Raw genomic sequence first — 14,410 nt, forward strand, 5'->3', positions numbered from 1 at the left:
TGTTTGTTAAACCCATACACTTTTGCTATTTCTGTTATAGGAGCACTAGATAACTAAGACAGAATTTGGGACCAGGAGTAGGGTGTTGCTCTAACAGATACCTAAAAGGTCAGTAGCTTGTATCCACCAGTCACTCCTTGGAAACCCTATGGGGCATTTCCACTCTGTCCTATAGGGTCACTATGACTGAGAATTGGCTCGATGGCAATGGGTTTGGTTTTTTTGGTTTACAGTAAAAGCCCAGATTGCCTTGAAGAGACTGTTGGTTGAATTATGGATGTCAAACGCAATTCTGGTGAGGGGTCAGAAGGAAGTGAGGAGAGCTACAGAGAAAGTCTCTATTGTCTTAGAGAATACCCATGGCGCTAGCAACAGAATATTGCTAGAAATGTGGATGTTAAATATGCTTCTGGTGAGGCTTTAAAAGAAAATGATGAACATGTGATTGGACAATGAAGAAAGGGTGATGCTTTTTATGCAGTGGCAAAGAACTTGTCTGAATTATGTTCAAATGGCGGAAGGTATCACTTGTAAGTAGTAAGTGATGAACTTGGATATCTGGCTGATTGAGATTTCTAAGCAAGATCTTAAGGGGGCCACATGATTCCTCCTTGCTGCTTACAGTAAAATGTGGGAGGAAAGAGACGGACTTAAAAATGAACTGTGCAAAATGAAAACAAAACTTACAAAGATTGGGAAACTTCTATTGTACAAACTAAGAACACGTGTCCTAGAATGTTCACCAAGGACGTGGCTACACAGTATTTTGTTAAAGAGATTAAGCCTATGACTGATGATCTAACCACTACCACAGCAAAAAAACCCATCAGCTTAGACTGACGGGGACAGAGAAAGAACGAAAGGAAGGAATGTTGTCTGCCTCTTGGAATTCCACAGGTAGGAAACAGACCAATGGAGCTACATCTGTTGTTCTCCAAGAAGAGGACCATCCTGAGAGCAGGTCCCAGATCAACAGAACCGCTGGAAGGAGCACAGGAAGCAAGGCCTTCTTGGTTTCAAAGGGTGAGGCCATAGTCCCGGATCTCAAAGTGTGGGGCCACAGCCTTCTAGGTTTCAAAGAGTCAGATCTTCACCAACTCGGTTCCAGAGTGTGGGGCTGCTGTTAAGGTGTGCCAAGGAACAGGGTTGCCACTCAAAGCTGAGAAGGGTAGGGCTGCCATGTCCAAAGGGCAGAAGAATGGGGCCTGTTGGGGCCAAAGGAATGGGGTTACCACTTAGATGGACTAGCAGAATAGGGTCACCCAAAGCCAAGGGAGTAAAGTTGCCATCCCAGAGGGCCTGCAGGCAGAGCTGAAACCCAGGGCCAAGACACACTGGAAATAAACAAAGAAGACTGCCTAGATGTTACATACATATACCTAAATTCAAGTAAGTATAAATATCAGAAAGTAAATGACAGTTCAGAAAGATCTCCTTACTTTGCATAAAAATACTGAGGACAAAGCAGCTTCTTCCTTAGGGAAATCAGAGATGATCCTGTTGGAAGGCCATTTCTACAACTGAAAAATGGCATGGGAAGTGAACTATGTGACATGCCATTTTTGTTTTCCAGGGTAAAGAGAGCCTTTTATCTGCTGATCAAGCTTAAAGTGCAGAAAGTAGCCCTGATCCAAAAAGCAAAAGTCCTATATATAATGACTGGGATTCCAGCCCACATCACCTGTTTGCTATAAAGCAACAAATTTCCCGCTTCCCACCTCATGAACTTCAGGGCAGAAGATTTAACAGATTTAACCCAAAGATAACACATCTGAATTATGATCACCCCACTGATACACCTAATATCACACCTCTTTCCTCCACAAAATAAATGATCACACAAGATTAGAATTATGTTCCAGGTACCCATTTAAATTCTAATGATTATAACAGTACCCAAGTTATGAGAGAATTTTCTGGGTTCATTAATGTTCTGTATCATGACAGGGGTTTGGGTTATACAGGTGCATGCATTTGTCAAACATCAGTGAATACAGTGAGCACTTCCAGAATGACAAACCTCTGAAAATCTGCTCAAGCACAAAAACAGCACTGTGGTGAAAACGTTCAAAATAAACTTTTTCAGACCTCTGGAAATTAACCAAAGGCTTACAATAATCCAAGGAGTGTTTATTCAAGAAACACAATGGAATCTTGGTAAGAACAGCAAGCTTTGTGGCATTTTAATTTCCCCTACCCCATTCTCCTCTCACCAACTCCATGGGGGCCTTGAAAGCAAATGGCCCCACAAATAGTGAAAACTAGTGATCTAGCAGTCACTGGAGGGGGCAGAAGAGGTGTAACCCGTTACCGTGGAGTCAATTCTGACTCATAGCAGCCCTACAGGACAGAGTAGAACTGCCTCCACAGAATTTCCAAGAAGCACCTGGTGGATTTGAACTGCCCACCTTTTGGTTAGCAGCCATAGCACTCACCACTATGCCATCAGGGTTTCCAGAAGAGGTTTAGAATTCCCCAAAAGCCCCTCCCAAGAGAACTGTATCATTTGCCCTATTGGGCAAATCTCTGGGAACTTCCACTTGCAGGGTCTTTTTTTTTCAGCTTTAAACAACAATAATTTATTTTCTCACAGTTTTGGAAGTCAGAAGTCCAAATCAGGACATCAGTTTTTGGTTTGTTTTGTTAATTTATTTTATTTTTGTTGTTGTTGAAAATACACACAGTAGCACATACACCATTCAACAACTTCTACATGTATAATTCAGTGACACTGATTACATTCCCCACGTTGTGCAACTATTCTCACCCTCCCTTTTCGAATCGTTCCTCCCCCATTAATATAAACTCACTACGCCTTGTTTCCTATCTAATCTTTCAAGTTACTGTTGTCAATCTGATCCCATATAGATACTTCTTAAAAGATCACAATGTGCAAGGCAGACATTATTTACTAGTTAAGCTAAACTATAGTTTGATTTAAAGAAGAATTCAGGAGATATTTTTGGTTTAAGGTTTAAATTTTATCTCAGGTCAAAAGTTTAAGAGGTTCATCCAGCTTCCATGGCTCTAGAAATTCTGGATTCCATGAGAATCTGAAATTCTCATCTGCATTTTCCCCCTTTTGATCAGGGCGGGGGCGGGGGGGACATTCAGTAATGGTAGCAAGGCACCATCCAGTTCTTCTGGTCTCCTGGCAAAGGAGGCACAAAGCCACACACTCCATTTCCTCCTCCTATTCCTGACTTTCGTTCTTCCTCTGTTGCTCCAGTGAATAGAGACCAATTCTTATACCTTGGATGGCCACTTGCAAGCTTTTAAGACACCAGGCACTATGCAACTAACTAGGAGGTAGAACAGAAGCACTCAACACAATATTAGGCCAGTTAACTGGGATGACCCATGAAACCATGAGCCTAGGTCTCCAAACCAAGGAACGAAATCCCATGAGGTGTTTGGTTGTACATAAGCAGCCTTTTTTGTTGTTGTTGTTGAAAATATATCTTACACAACATTTGCCAGTTCAACTTACTGACATCAATTACATTAACTGGCTATGCAACTATTACCCTTAATCAACGTGAATTTTCCATCACCATAAACAGAAACTCAGTGCTCCATAAGCAATCCCCCTTCCCCTCCATCCTTGCCCTTGCTAACCACTAATAAACTTTGCCTGTTCTTGTCTTTTTATATATACTACTAAACTTTGCCTGTTTTTGTCTTTTTATATAAGTGAGGTCATACAATACTTATCCTTTTGTGATCGACTTGTTTCAGTATAATGTCTTCAAGCTCCATCTCTTTCTGAGTAGTATTCCATTGCATATATATACACCACATTTTGTTTATCCAGTCATCTGCTGATAAGCACTTAGGTTGTTTCCACCTTCTGGTTATTGTGAATAGTGCTGCAATGAACACTGGCATACATATGCCTGTTCGCATCGCTGCCTTCAAGTCCCTTGGGTATATTCTTAGTAGTGGAACTGCTGGGTCAATGCTAGAACGCAAGTGTGGGTATACTGATATTTACTGTAGAATTTCAACTTTTCTGTATGTTTGCATATGTTCAGAAGAAAATGTTGAAAAAAGCAACAGTAACACTCAGATCCAGACCGTGGAAATTCTATAAGAAAACTAGCCTGAACACTACAAAAAATGACAACGTCACGAAAGACACGAAAGTGAGAAGTGATCACAGAATAAGAGACTAGACAGATAAAACATAAAAAAAAAATGAATATAGACATTATATTTATATTAGCCATTATCTTATCAATGATAAATTTCTTGAGTGTGAATAATGGTATTATGGTTATTTATGAGAATGTCCTTGTTCTCAGGAGATACATGCTGCAGTGTTCAGGAATAAAATGTCAAGAAGTCTGCAGTTTACTTTCAGCTGATTCAGGAAAAGAAAAGTATGTGTACACACGCATGCATTGGCGCACACATACCCACAGGGAGTGTGTACCTGTGTAGACAGATAGATAACAAATATGGCAAGTGATGAATCTAGGTAAAGGATATACGGGTCCCAGTACTGTTCATTCAACTTATCTGTTGCTTGAAATTTTTCAAAATAAAAAAGGGTGGGGAGAGGGGGTAGTTCCCAGGTGAACAAAAGCTATGAAGAATATTCCCAAATTAGGCACTGACCTCATCTCCCTTTACTCCCCCCTTCATATACTAAGTTCCAACAACACTGATCTTCTTTCCATCCCTCAAACAAAACAAGCTTGTCACAACGTCAGGGTCTTAGCCTTTGCTGGTTTTCCTTCTACCTGGAATACTCTTCCCTCAGGTCTTCCACTCAGGCCTCAACTCAAATGTAACCTTCTCAAAGAGGCCTTCTTCACCAACTACCTTAGCTAAAGGAGATTCCCATTACACTCTACCATATTACTCTGTTTTTTCTTCAGAGTAATAATCAATAACTGAAATGTTCATAAATGCACTTTTTGGTGCTTACTTTTGTTTCCTTCTCTACTAGAACATAAACTATAGTTAAAGACTATCTGTCAGCTGTTCCGTCCTTGTAGGCTATCCCTCCTTTTCTTCCATAGCCTGCTTTGGAATCTGTTGGCATTCTTTTTGCATCCAGAAAAGGCTAAACTGGAAGCAGTGAAGCAAGTGATAATATTTTTCCAGAGAAGAAGCTGCAGGGGAGAGGAGGGAAGGGCATCTGATGGTGACAGAAACTGGAGTGGGTCAAGGGACGGTCCTGCACTGAAAGCAGAAGTACATAACTGCTTTAACAATGGCTGATTGTTTACTGACACAACACCTACAAAGCTAGACCAAAACCAGCAACAGACAGATTTTTACCAGAAACTAAACAAACCTCCTTAACATTAGGGTTAAGTTTAAAAGTTTGTGTCATGCTAAGACTTAGTGAAAACTCAGAGTCAGTGTTCCATGAATCCAGTTAAGATCTGAATTTATTTTAATAAACTGTAGATTCTCTTCACTTCTTTCTACTCTTCCCACTGGTTTACCTAATCTTTTTCTGACCTTTCTGTCCAGTCTACCATCTGTTCTCCTTTCTGTTCTAATATTTCAATCTACTGTATGCTAAATCCTATATTTAGACTTTAAAAGACAGTGGTCTTTGTCTTCTCCCTGGCTAACTTAAACATTCTTGGAAGCAGCATGTGCCCATAAAATAGTGAAAAAGAAGGGTTGTAGAAGAGTCTGAGGTCAAGAACAAGAAGTAATAATTAATTATACTTCATATTTATTGATTGCTTACTGTATGCCAGACTCTGATCTAATGATTTTACATGCACTAACTCATTTAATCTTCACAAACTTCATGAAATATTACTCCTATTTTACAGATACAGAAACTGAGCCACAGAAAAGGAAAAGTACCTTAACCAATGTTACACTGTAAGTGGCAAGGCTAAGATTTAAACCAGGCCAAGTGATTCCAGAGCCCTTGTTCTAAACTATACTGCCTCTCAACACAGCACGGTTAAGTCTTTACAACCCCATGAAAATTCTGAGGGTGCCAAAATTTCAGAAACAGGAAGGCAAATGAGCTAACTGTATTAACTGTAATACACCACTGTGACTGATCCTTAAATTTGGCTGATGTTCCTTGACACAGCAACAGGCAAAACAGAGAAATGAACAAACACAACTACTGAAAAAGAATACCAACAGATTCTTCCCAAGAACGTTATATGAAGTATACGACATGTCTAAAAGCATCAAAAGACTACTGGTCATCACTGTTTTTACCAGAATTCAGCTAATATACCAAGACCTAAATCTTTACATCCCTGACAGCTTTTGGCATATTTTGTTTTCCCTATGACATTCACAGGATATTTTCTACAATCGTATTCTGATACAAAACTCACAACTAGATTCAATTCCTTAATAGCTGTCAATGTTTTACAACACAGAGCCCTAAAAATAGAGCAACAGTGTGTTCCACAAAACCCATGCGGTTCTTTATACATTATGCAAGTGGCATCAGGTGATTGCTAAAGCCAATTAGGAAACTATTCTACTGTTCCAGAGGCTACACAGCTTTCATTACACTTAAAAAGGAAAAGGGGAAAAGCTCCAAAGTACTCAACATATCAACATAACTCCTGCAAACATCAGGAAATGCAAAAAGAACTGTTCAATGAAAGGGCATCATATTATGCAGCTTTACCTGTTTCTAAGTACTGATCATAAAAATTCTATGATATAAATATGTATGTTTATAACATCAAACACTCCCATGTAATGTCAATCTAAAGGCATATTAGAGTTTTTATGTTTACTAAAATACACAACTGCCCATTTAAAAAAAAAAAAAAAAGTGAATAAGGTTTTCTAACCTTTCAAAGTCGCCTTGCCTTGTAAATTTTGACAACCTATATACAGCCCAGTTGTTTAACTGTTTAGAGGTCATTCCTCTTCCATTATCTATCACTGCAACAGCAGGTTTTCCTTGTGCTTCATCAAAAAGCTATGAAACAAAATAAGTTTAGAAAGAAAGGAAAAGTCAAACCAATATTAAAAACACAAAACGTTAAATATAAAAAAGTGATTTAACAGGCTCCCTCATACATTGCTGGTGGAAATGTAAATTAACACAACTTTCTGAAAGACACTTCAGCTATGTTTCAAAAGCCTTAGAATTCTACATGCCTGTTAACCTACAAACATCATTTTTTCAGAATTTAACTTAAAGAAATAATCAGAAATGTGCACAAAGACCTGTAAGGCTGTCCATCATCCCAGTATTGCTTACAATGGCAAAAATACAGAAAAAATCTAAATGTTCAACAATAGAAGATTGACTACATAATTCTTATTACAGCCAATAAACCACTCTGCAGCAATGGGATACAATACTGCAGAACATTAATGATTTGGAAATGTTTACAATGGACTGCTAAGGGAAAGCAGACTACAAAAAAAATAAAATGTACAATATGATCACACATACATGCATACATGTATGTACAGAAAAAAGGACCTATGAAAAAATTTTACCAATGGATAAAAAGACATCAGATACTTATTTCTACTTTTAGTTCATCTTTATTTTCTAATTTTTCTCAAAACAAACTTGCACCAATTTTATGAAAGGAAAAGTTAAATTGCTTTATAGTATTTTCTTACCAATTTTATCTGTATTCTTCTTATACCATTGTTACGAGAAGTAGCAGACAGTGAATTATCAATTAATTCTGCAAGAGCAAATGCTAGAAGAGAATGAAAAATATTATTGCTTAACTTTTCCCTTCCAAATACTTCATATAAAAGTTCAAAGTAGAAGAGACTCTGAAGTACCTTAAGCCATCACTTTTATTTTCCAAAGAGCTAGAATTAAAGTATTATCCTGATCCTAATGATACAATACTTAATAAAGGCATCATCACCAATAACCACCAGCAGAAAAAAGCACTCATCAACCAGTACTTGCACGGCACTATACAGTATGAGTCAGCCAGCCATGATTCCTGGCTTCGAGGAGTTTATAATCTAAAGACAGACATACAGACATAGAAGATAAACGGAAGACCATAACCATAAAATCAAGTAGTAGTCTGTGGTATGAAATTACATCATGCATAAGTCAAAACTGAGCACATTCAGAAGTATGGGGCAAATAAGAAGCAATTATAAAAGTCTCTTAAAAGCTAATTTAGATATGGAATTCTTATGACTAACAGACACTTGTCAAATGGCAAAACATGTCTGCTTAACTGACACAGAACTGCTACTGATTCCCTACCACACAACCAACCTGACATTCAATTTTTCCCTGGCTCTGCACTAACTAATGTTCTCCTCTCTTCAAGGTCACTATTCAAACTATTTCCTGCTTTTATTCCCTTAATTAAAAAGAAAGGGTCACATGCCAAATTTATGTCACTTACTTCCACTGAAGCTTAACCTAACTAAAGCTGTAATTAATCCACAAAGTAGCAGGCCAGCAAGCACTTGCACTCACCCTTAGCACTTAAGGGCACCAATGTTTTGTGAAACTAGTGATAAGATGTTTTATAAACTAGTGAGAAGGATCTTGACAAGGATCTGGATAAGGGTAATACTCTAGAAAATGGAGAGGAGACACTGTAGGAAATGGGAGGAAGAGAGACTTAAGAGAAACGTGGAGGAAAGCACTAAATAGAACTTAAAAAAGGAGAGACACCCTTCAGCCAATGATCAGATCCGACAGGTCTATAAAACAAACAGTAACACACTTGAGGAACATGCTTCTTAGTTCAATCAGGTATATGAGACCAAAAGGGCAACTTCTGCCCAAAATCAATGATGAAAAGGCAGGACGGGACAAGAAAAACAGACGGATGGACAAGAGGAATTGGGGTGTGGAAGGGGAGAGTGCTGACACATCACAGGGATTGCAACCAATGTCACAAAACAATTTTGTGTACAAATTGTTGAATGAGAAAAAAAGAGAGAAAAAGAAATCAAAGATGGTTTTAAATTTTTGCCTCTGGGAGACTGGATAAATGTTAATATTTCCCATCACAGAAAATTTATAGGGGAGGAAAGAAAAATTCAGTTTTAGATACTATGCCCTACCAAGCTCAATGAGTAGAGGCATTCCACAGGAAGATGGAGCAGATTCCACGCTGAATTTAAATAACAAAGACATCCAGAGATAAAGACTTTTGCTTCATTGGCATAGATATAATAGTTAAGGCTTGGATCAGTTCACTAAGAGAAAAGTATAAAAAGAAAAGATCAGTATGAGCGGACAAAACATCCACCAGATACATGGCCAAGAAGAACCAGAAGCAACACCAAAGTTAAAAGAAACAGAGGTAGAGAAAGATCAAGAATGCAGAGTCAAGTCAAAGAAATCAAACTAAGTGTATAAACAGTGATTATCTTACTCATATAATGACAGTGGGAATAAAAACTGGTATAACCAATCTGGAAGGTAATTGAACAATCTATATCAAAAGTCTTAGATATAAACATATCAGCTATCTCCACAATTGTACATTTAAAAATTTATCTCCAAAGAAAGAATAAAATTTTTGTTTGTTTTTTAATGATGTACCAGGCATTGTTCTAGGAATTAGACAACACAGATAAAAATTCTGCACTTGTGGATTTAATGTTCTAGTGGAGGAAGACAAGAAATTATATATAATCATAATAAATAAGTAAATTCTAAAACATGTTTGAAAACAACGTGCTATGGGGAAGAACAGCAGGGAAAACGGATCAAACAACAGCAAGAGCATGGGCGAACACATTGCAATTTTAAGTAAGATGATCAAGGTAAGCTTTGTTGAGAAACCAAAAAAACCAAACCTGCAGCTGTCAAGTCGATTCCTACTCATAGCGACCCTATAGGACAGAGCAGAACTGCCCCATACGGTTTCCAAGGAACACCTGGTGGATTCAAACTGCTGACCTTTTGGTTAGCAGATGTAGCTCTTAACCACTATGCAACCAGGGTTTCCTTGTTGAGAAGGTAACAGATAAAAAAGACTTCAATGAGGTAAGGGAATGAGACAAGGGGCTATCTGGGGGAAGAGCATTTCAGGCAGGGGGTCCTAAGCTGAGACTATAGCTAGCAAGCTGGAGGAACAGCCAGGAGGCCAGTGTGGCAATATGGTCAAGGAGGTACAAAGCAGGATTGCTAAGGCCTTGTAAGTAATTATAAAGACTGGCAAAAGTGAAAATGGGAGTCATAAGTGTTTTCAACAAAGGACTGACACAATCTACTTAACAGTCCCTATGCAGGCAAGGATGAAGAGAGAGACCAGTTAAGAGGCCACTGTATAATCCAGGTGAGATATGACAGCATCTCAGACCAAGCAGTAGCAATGGAGGTTGTGAGTAATGGTCACCTCTAGATAAATATTGAAAATAGTGTTAACAGGATTTCCTAACATATTGAATGTGAGGTATGAGACAAAGAAGAATCAATTTGATTTTTGGCCTGAGCAACTGGAAGGATGGAGTGATAATCAACTGAGATGGGGAAAACTATGGGTAGTACATGACTGAGTAAAGAGATCAGGGCTCCTGTTTCAGACATAGTGGAGATGCCATGTGGACAGCTGGATAGACAAAATTAGAATTCAGGAGAGAAGTCTGGCACTATTTTCAGTATTTAAAATGACTATTTCTCACCATCTCGATTTGTGAGTCACTGTGACAAAGATGGTATTTAAAGCTATGAGAACGAACGGGACCACCAAGTGAGGAAGTGAGAGAGAAGACAGAAGAACCAAGGGTTAAGCCATGAGGCACTTCATGGTGGGGAGAGAGGAATGAGGGCAGCCACTGAGATAGGAGGAAAATCAACAGAGAGTGGTCTCTCAAAAGCCAAGTGAAGAAAGTGTATCAAGGAGGCAGAAGTGTCAAGAGATGCCATAATTCAATGAGAACTGAAAACTGATCAATGGAGTTAGTCACTGGTGACCCTGCAAAAGAAAGTGTAGTACAGTGGTTGGGGAAACACCAGGTCAAAGTGAGTGGGGCAAAACGGGAGGAGGAGAGGCACTGCAGATCGTGAACACAGTCAATTCTTCTAAGGAGTTTCGTTGTAAAAGGAAGCAAAATAATTGGACAGACTGTTGGGGTAAGTGATATGGTAAGATTTTTAAGATGAGAGAAATATGAGCCTGTTTGTGCAAAAAGAACAATGTAGGACGTAATAAATGTACTACTAAGAGTTCAAGCTTTGAAGTCACACTGCTAGGGTTCAAATCCTGCCCCACTGCTTATCAGCAGTGTGTCCTTTGGCAAGCTACTAAAATCTCTTAGCATCAGTCTCTTCTGCAAAATAAGGCCAGTTACATTACCTACCAAACAGGATTAACGAGTAAGTGAAATAATGCTTATAAAGCACTTGGCACAATGCCAGACACTGCAGCTGATTGCAGTAAAAGCAGTAGTAACAGTTAAGGTAAGCATGTGCACAAAGATTTCATCACAAAAATATTCCAGCATTTTTAACAATAAAATCACTGAAAACAACCTTAATGTTTGTTATGGATTGAATTATGTCTTCCCAAAATATGTGCTGTAAATCCTAACCTCTATGCCTGTGGTTATAATCCCATTTGGGAATGGGCTGTCTTTGTTATGTTAATGACGCAGGATTAATGTAGAGTGTACCTTCAGTCGAACTCTTTTGAAATATAAAAGAGATTAAACAAGCCAGCAGAGGACAGATGGGGTAAGACAGATGACAATGTATAACAGAAGACAACTGTTCAAATAAACTATTACCTAAATACAACTAAAAACAAACATATACTGACATGGAAAGATGTTCCTTTTACTTTTAAGCTAAAAAGAAGGCCTAAAAAGTATGCACAGTATAAACTCATCTTAAAAAAAAGAACAGACAATATGAAAAGGTCTGAAGGATAAACACCAAAGTGTCTGTGGTGGTTACTGCATTTTAATGCAAACACATGCCTTCTACATTTGCCAACCACACCCTCCCCTCTCAAGGTACTTTCATAGGCACCGCTGTGCCAATTTTTTTAATATGTTGCTACAAAAGAAACTAGCATAGTATGCTTATGAAAATACCTCGTGGGGGAAGAGCATTATCTGCATAAAAATACAGTATATCTGGGTGGTAGGAAAACACATGTTCTTTATGTTCTTTTTGCTTATCTATGCTTCCTAATTTCTTACAAACTATTACAATGATAAGAAATATTTCTAATAATTATGTTTATAGTGAACATCTAAGCAGTATTAAACATTTTGGCAAGGTTCAGAGAGGGAAGACTGGGTAAACTGCCTAGTTTGTAAAGATCTAGCAAACAGTCCAGAGGTAGGATAGAAAGTGCTAAGTAGTAAAGGTGGATGGAAATGACAAAGAAACGGAGACAAGAACACAACTACTTACTTGTGCAGTTCAGCTATATAAGCATACAAGGTAAAGCAAATATTTTCTCAATTTGGGAGAGGTTTAGAGGACACCAGGAAGCATCAATCAGGAGAGGGGAGTATATGAAAGGCAAAAAGACATGTAGGCACAAGACCCTCACGAGCTGAAAAAGAATAAATTCTAGTACTAGACTAGCTTTAAAAAAAAGTTATCTCTACCATGAAGTAAGATGACTTAAGTAGAAAAAGAAATACATAGTGATGAAGAGGTTGGAGTAAGAAAGCTTGCAATGAGTGGACACTGTCTTCTCATAAAGTAGAATGAGAGAATTTACAAAAAGTGAAGGAATGGGACAGGAAACTAGGGGATAAAGAAGAGCAATCGTTTATCAAAAATAGTATTGTTGGAATACTTACGCAAAGGATTTTGTCCTTCACTCGCATAATATTCATACATGCCACTTTTAACCAGTGTGTCATAGTGAGGTAGGAAGTCAATTCGTTCTTTTGTAGCTGAGAGTAGTAACTGATTGACTGACTGCAGCAAGTACAGAGTGACTCCATCTTTAACAGTTTCATCTGCAATCAAGAGGTAAAATCCTAAGTGCTAGGCTAGCATCAGAAACTCATTGAACTTACAATTTTGAAAACCGTACCTATGAAACATCTTTAAAGATGGCATAAGCAAATCTCAAAACAATGGAGCTATCTACAAATTTAGTTGCGTTTTGCTAAGGATATCATGGAACAGGCCCAAACATATCCATTTATCTGAAACACTCAATTCTTAGTAAGCTGAACTATCACAACAAATCAGATGAGGATTTGGATTAGAGTGGTATTAACATGAATAGAGAAGACTGGTAAAATTCAAAAGAAATCAGGCATGACAAACTGGCAGGTCTTTGTAACTAATTAGATTAAAAAAGATAATGAAAGAATCCAAGTAAGTACAGAGAAATAGTTTCTTAAGGACCCAAACAAAGGATCTGTGCTAGGTGTTGGGTAAGGTCTCATCTTCTGTAGCCACAGATGATAGCAACTATTTTCCCAAAATCTTGCTTGAAATAAATGACCTTTGAGTAAACTGTGCACAGACAGCCAGTTTCTTCCTCCATTTCAACAATCAAAGTAACCAAAATCATCAATAGTTTTAATGTATATGCATGTAATAAAATTGTTATTGCCCTATCATGTACTAGGACGCAGTAAATATAAAAGCATGAACTTAATAACACTGTTTACTTACCAAAATTATCACAGGTAATTTCTTTCCTACTTGTTGTTGTAATAACAAATTTCTCTTCAGGTGAAATGCCAAGTGTCTATCCAAAATAAGAGGAATAAAAACATTTATTATACAAAGGAGATAAATGTACTACTCAAATTTACAAGAATGTAAAAATACTGATAGTATATCATCTTACTACATTTATTTGTCTAGGAAATACAAGACTCACTATTTTTTTTATTTTTACCTTGCATAATTAATACAGCATAATCTATAATCTTGTTTAATGAGTTTCTTTTTCTGCTACTATATGTCACTTAAGAACACTAGTTGTTAGGTGGTTTTAACATTCATCAGAGGAGCCCTAGTGGTGCAATGATTAAGTGCTCAGCTACTAACTGAATTCAAACCCATCCAACTACTCCACAGGAAAAAGACCTGGCAATCTCTTCCCATAAGGATTACAGCCTAGAAAACCATATCAGGCAGTTCTACTCTGTCACACAGGGTCACTATAGGTTGGAATCGACTTGATGGCACAAACAACAACAAGAACATTCATTAGTAGGGTCCACCCAAACAAAAGGCGTGTTATTTCATGTCAATACAGACACACTCAACTTATTTGGAGCAAAGCATTAACATAACATTTATTGTTTATATAGATTAAATATTTAAATACATAAAAAACAAAAATACTAGAAGAAAACAGATTAATATTCTATAATACTAAGAATAGCTATGCTATACAGGATACCTAGAAAAGAAGCATATTTCAAAGAATCTTTGTATTTATTATAACCACTTCCAAAAGAGTAACTTAAAAAAGTTAAGGCAAAGTATACACTGCAGTGTAAACTGCAACAAGAG

The 14,410-nt window shown here is 37.7% G+C and overlaps 1 protein-coding gene across 1 annotated transcript in view; it reads right to left on the minus strand.

Annotated features, from left to right (window-relative positions):
- SMCHD1 (structural maintenance of chromosomes flexible hinge domain containing 1) overlaps positions 1–13,990 on the minus strand; it is a 140,084-nt gene extending 126,094 nt beyond the window's left edge. The window contains exons 1-4 of the mRNA XM_023742898.1: positions 13,559–13,990; positions 12,727–12,888; positions 7,591–7,673; positions 6,801–6,931 (exon numbers count right to left, since the gene is read on the minus strand). Coding sequence (XP_023598666.1) covers positions 6,801–6,931; positions 7,591–7,673; positions 12,727–12,766 — 254 coding nt within the window. The 5' untranslated portion in view covers positions 12,767–12,888; positions 13,559–13,990. The remainder of the gene's footprint in view (positions 1–6,800; positions 6,932–7,590; positions 7,674–12,726; positions 12,889–13,558) is intronic.
- Positions 13,991–14,410: the final 420 nt, after the last annotated feature.

The sequence above is a fragment of the Trichechus manatus genome, unplaced genomic scaffold, assembly GCF_000243295.1.
Source record: "Trichechus manatus latirostris isolate Lorelei unplaced genomic scaffold, TriManLat1.0 scaffold00222, whole genome shotgun sequence".
NCBI classification, from domain to species: domain Eukaryota; kingdom Metazoa; phylum Chordata; class Mammalia; order Sirenia; family Trichechidae; genus Trichechus; species Trichechus manatus.